The sequence below is a fragment of the Gracilinanus agilis genome, chromosome 3 (genome assembly GCF_016433145.1).
Source record: "Gracilinanus agilis isolate LMUSP501 chromosome 3, AgileGrace, whole genome shotgun sequence".
Lineage (NCBI taxonomy): Eukaryota > Metazoa > Chordata > Mammalia > Didelphimorphia > Didelphidae > Gracilinanus > Gracilinanus agilis.
In genome coordinates, this window is record NC_058132.1 from 275,701,324 (window position 1) to 275,705,848 (window position 4,525).

Below are 4,525 nucleotides of genomic sequence, written 5' to 3' on the forward strand. Positions count from 1 at the left end.
ATGTGTTCTTCAATTTGAATTTGTTTCCACCTCAGTCTAACTTGTTTCATACATACATTGTATCTCTGTAGAGTAGAAAATCTTTGAAAGCAAGGGTTCATTTTTTTACTTTTGTATGCCCCAAGCCCCAAATACAGTGCCTTACACTTAGATGATGAACCAAATAACTTTTTTAAATGGAGTCTTGATCAGCTTCCTTTCTACTTTGTAACAATTTCCAGAGCTGAATTGCTTTTTTGTTCAGGTTGCCCATTTGTGTAAACACCTCAATACTTCCTGTGTCTTCATTTGAGAGAGGTAGGAAGGAGGGCAGTTGAAAGAGGAAAAACAAACTTTTTAAATGCAAGGTTACAAAATATAGCACCCGACCACAGAAGTCAGGCAAAAGATTAGCAACATTCTGAATTAGTCGTTTCTCCACAAGGTAAGGCTAGCTGTACGACTCTGGAAGGGCAAGAGGATTCGCTGATGAGAAACACCTGCTCTGATATTCTGACCAATAAAAATCAATGCATTGCTGTATAGTAGTGTAAATAGTTTATTTGCTCATATGCCATGAACAGACCAGAAAAGGAACATGAACTGCTTTTATAAAACACTTCTAATATTGCTAAGAAGCAGGCCCATTACAAGAAAAACAAAATGAAACGAAAAGAACATGCCAACATTACAGTCCATTCTAAATATAGAATAATAAATACATGTGGTATGGCAATGCTTTTGGATGCTTGTTAGCACGGAGCTTTAAAGCACTCGTGTATTTAAATATAAACCAATAATTTGGATTCCATTTCGTAGTTAAAATCATTGCTTCATAGGCCCGATATCCAATTTATGTCAGCAGAGATAGACATAATCTTGGCATGTTCTTTTGAGAGCATGTAGAGTACACATTTCTGGAGGTGTGCTAGCAGGGCAAAGTTTGAAATGAAACTTTCAGTAAATAGATAAGCAAAAATTGTGACAACTTTGATCCCTCAACTGCCCTTGAAGTTAAATATAAAAAACAAACTATAAGTTAAAATAACATTCAGATTGTATAAGCACAGGCTGATGCAGTTTTTTTTGAACAATATTTACATTATTACCCAAAGGCTAAAGTGGGAATTAAAGAGAGGTGTAAAAACCATAAAAAACGGCACCAATTTTGTAGCAAAATATCTGTACATTTAAAAACAGATTATCATATAACTACACATCATCCAAGGAAAATGAGACCTTCACCGGGGTTCACTTAAGCACAACATAAAAGAAAAAGAATTCAGTGGTTAAATACTATACAATAAATTTTACAATTAACATATTGATGAAATGCTACCATCAAGAAAGGTAAGCCAGAAGCAGAATTTATCTTCCAAAATTGCAATTTTTAGCTTCAGTCCCCCCCCAGATTTGGCCGTTGGACTAGATCAAGTGCCCTGCCCCAAAAGGAGCCAAAGTAAAGCAATGGCTTGCCCTGTCCCTGCAGAGTGAGCTTGTCTTGCGTTTCATTCTCATTTTGCATATGCCTTTCCCTCACTTCATCCAAATACATGTACCCCCACCACATGGATCCCCAATTCCCCCTGAAATACTCTGGAGAGGGAGCATGAGACTAGCCTTTGGAATCTCTTTAGACCTAGCAGTCAAATGCACCCTCATCTCCATTAAAAAAAAAAAAATCAAACACGATTGTCAAAGGAGAACAAGACCTAGTCAACTCAACCCCACTCTACTGAGGGGAGATGCAATCCGAACGCTCCTCGGCGGTGGGCCCAGCAACCTTCTTCCTGCCGAGGCACGTGACTGTTCACGGTGCTCAGAACCGAACCATAATAGTCCTTGGAAATCCTAATACTGATTACTGAGATGTTAATAGCTTAATGCTAATTAATAAATATACTTTGTATTACCTAAGCTGCCTCTCTCAGAAGAACATGGTATCATAAATATGTCTTGCGTTTTGGGGTAGCGTGGCAGTCTAATCCGTCAAACTGTCCCTCGTTAGGGCATTGCACACAGAAAAAAGTCATGTGAAAATGAAGACTGGGTGCCTCTTCGTGTGTTCATGAAATCCCGTATCCTCACATCCTCTTTAGACTTCACCAGGGCTTGCCTGTGTCTAGAAGGAAAAGCCCCTCTGAGAATGGCTCCCCTCGTGCAGCCAGCCCAGCCCCTCTGATATCCAACCTAGAGAGAACTGCTATTTGAAGCGCAAGATAAATTCCTTATTAGACAGCACAGAGACATATGGAAAAGCCAAAAGGGATCCACAGCAGATCTCGCCCCAAGATTTGTTATTTACAGCCTGTCAAGAAACCAAGGTGGGCCATAAGACAATCTGTAAGTTGCAGGTAACAAAAAGATAACATGACATTTACATTTTGGTTAAAAACACTGAATAACATATTGGTGTAAAAAGATACCCAATCAAATCAAGTCCTATTGCTTTGATTAATTTGAGCAGGTACTTTCATCTTAGGCACTTGTTAACTATGGTTGAATGGAGAGCCCATCTTTTTTTAATTTTCTTTTTAAAGTTCCTATGCAATTTTGAGGCCTCGTCACGGCCCTTCAGAATGTAACTGTATTCAAGGCTGCTTTAAATGGTAGCCGGCAGAGTTCCCACAGACATGGTTCTCATCGAAGTCCACCCTCCACTTTACACATGCAGGTGGGTCTGGCTCACATGGTTATCTCAGCACCATTAACAGGGCGCAAATTCTGATCATCAAAACGTCGCCGGACGCTTCTCCTCACCGCATCGGCTCGTCTGTATGGCTGGTTTCTAAGATCTGTAAGAGGGGAAAAGCCAGTCAGAGGGAGGCAGCTCTTCATGCCACGTGTCTAGACAAAACAAAGTCCTGCTGGCAGCCAATCAAAGCAGCTTGTGTGGAAAGATTAGACAAAGGGCCTTAAACTCACTGAGCTCAAAAGGGAGGCCAATGACAAAATGAAGGGGTTCTAGTTTCCTTATTCCCCCAAATGGGCTAGGATGCTGGCAGGGTTGTGGGCTTCTAGGGGAAAAATACTTTTTAAAGGAGATTTTAGTCACTGGCTGGAAAGTCTAACTTTCTAGTTTGAAATGTAGCAACAACTGGAAACAGTTAAGACGTTAAGTAAATAATCCAGAAACAGATAATTTGATCACAAGCCATTGTAACGCGTTTTAGTGACCAAAAAGGAAACAGAAAAAATTAATTGTTAATTTTCCCCTTTAAGATTAGAGTCAATGGCAGTCTCTCATGCATGTGACATACGAGTTTCCCAAGTTGCCAGAGATCACTGGACAAAGAAGCTGCTTCCTATTCGGAGGGGCAACTTCCGCTTGGGAAATGGATGTCATGTGGTAGAATCAGATTTTTCGAGGCCTGAAATCTGCCCCAATCCTAGATCCTACCCTTTCCTAGAAGGAGGGATTCAAATTTCCTTAAGCTGGTCAGCTCTGAAATTTTATGATTACCATATTTAGCAAAATCTTGATTAACCAGAACTTTGGATTAAATTGAATTTCCTTTTTGTGCTTGATTTTTAGGAGACTATAAAGGCTAATGAGAAGAAAATGAACTCATACCAGGGATGTATTTTAAAATGCAACCGCCAAAGCATGGCCTGCAGTTGGTACACATTTAGCCCAATGTGCTAGTTTCTTGAAGACTACAGAGGCTCTGTTTGCATTAGTTTCCTGATCTAAAAAATGGGAATAATAATAGAAACTACCTTCCAGTTGTTGTAAGGATCAAATGGGAAAATAATTCTAAAGTGTTTAGCTCAGTTCCTGGCACACAGAAAGCACCCTATAAATGTTAGCTCTCATCGTCATCGTCATCACCACTATTATTGCTATTATTAGCTATACAGTGGTTATCCGTGGCACCATAGTGTCTTCAATCAGCAAAAAAAGATTCCATTGTCTTTGTTATATTATAACTAAGGTAGGAAATTCATATTATGAAGATATGCAACAATAAGACTCAACATCAAAAAAGTTTGGGGTAGGGGTGTCAGTCCTCAGGTACCCAGAAAATTTCATTGAATACTTCCACCCCTTAGGGAGCATTCTGGTTAATCAATGGTTTGCCACAGCTGACAACTTGCCAGGCATCAGTATCTACTTCACTTTTTATAGGGTTCTTTATCTTTCTGCCAAAGTGTGGTTGGTCACCATAAGTCATAGTCCTCAGGCTGAATTAGAGGAACTTGTGGGAGTGTGCTCAGATGTAGATGATGTGACAAGAGAGGTTCCATATTTAGGTCACCACCTTTGGAAGGGGACAAGAATGAGGGGAATGAATGAAGCAGGTTTCAGATTTCCATCTTCTCCTACTTCCGCTACTTTACTGGTAACTTGCACTAGTGGCTAGTGTAGTTAGTTAAGATTATTCCTCCAAAAGGAGAAAAAAAATCCAAATTAGAAGAAAACTTCAATGGAGCTTTTGTATCCCATCACCTACCTACCTCTCATCCCTAACACTCTCTCTCTCTCTCTCTCTCTCTCTCTCTCTCTCTCTCTCTCTCTCTCTCTCTCTCTCTCTCTCTCTCTCTC

At 40.0% G+C, this 4,525-nt stretch overlaps 1 protein-coding gene across 1 annotated transcript in view; it reads right to left on the minus strand.

The window, feature by feature from the left end:
* Positions 1-520: 520 nt before the first annotated feature.
* The window catches only part of FMNL2 (formin like 2), a 421,529-nt gene continuing 417,524 nt past the window's right edge, over positions 521-4,525 (minus strand). The window contains exon 26 of the mRNA XM_044669873.1: positions 521-2,774. Within this exon, the coding sequence (XP_044525808.1) occupies positions 2,665-2,774 (110 nt within the window). The 3' untranslated portion in view covers positions 521-2,664. The remainder of the gene's footprint in view (positions 2,775-4,525) is intronic.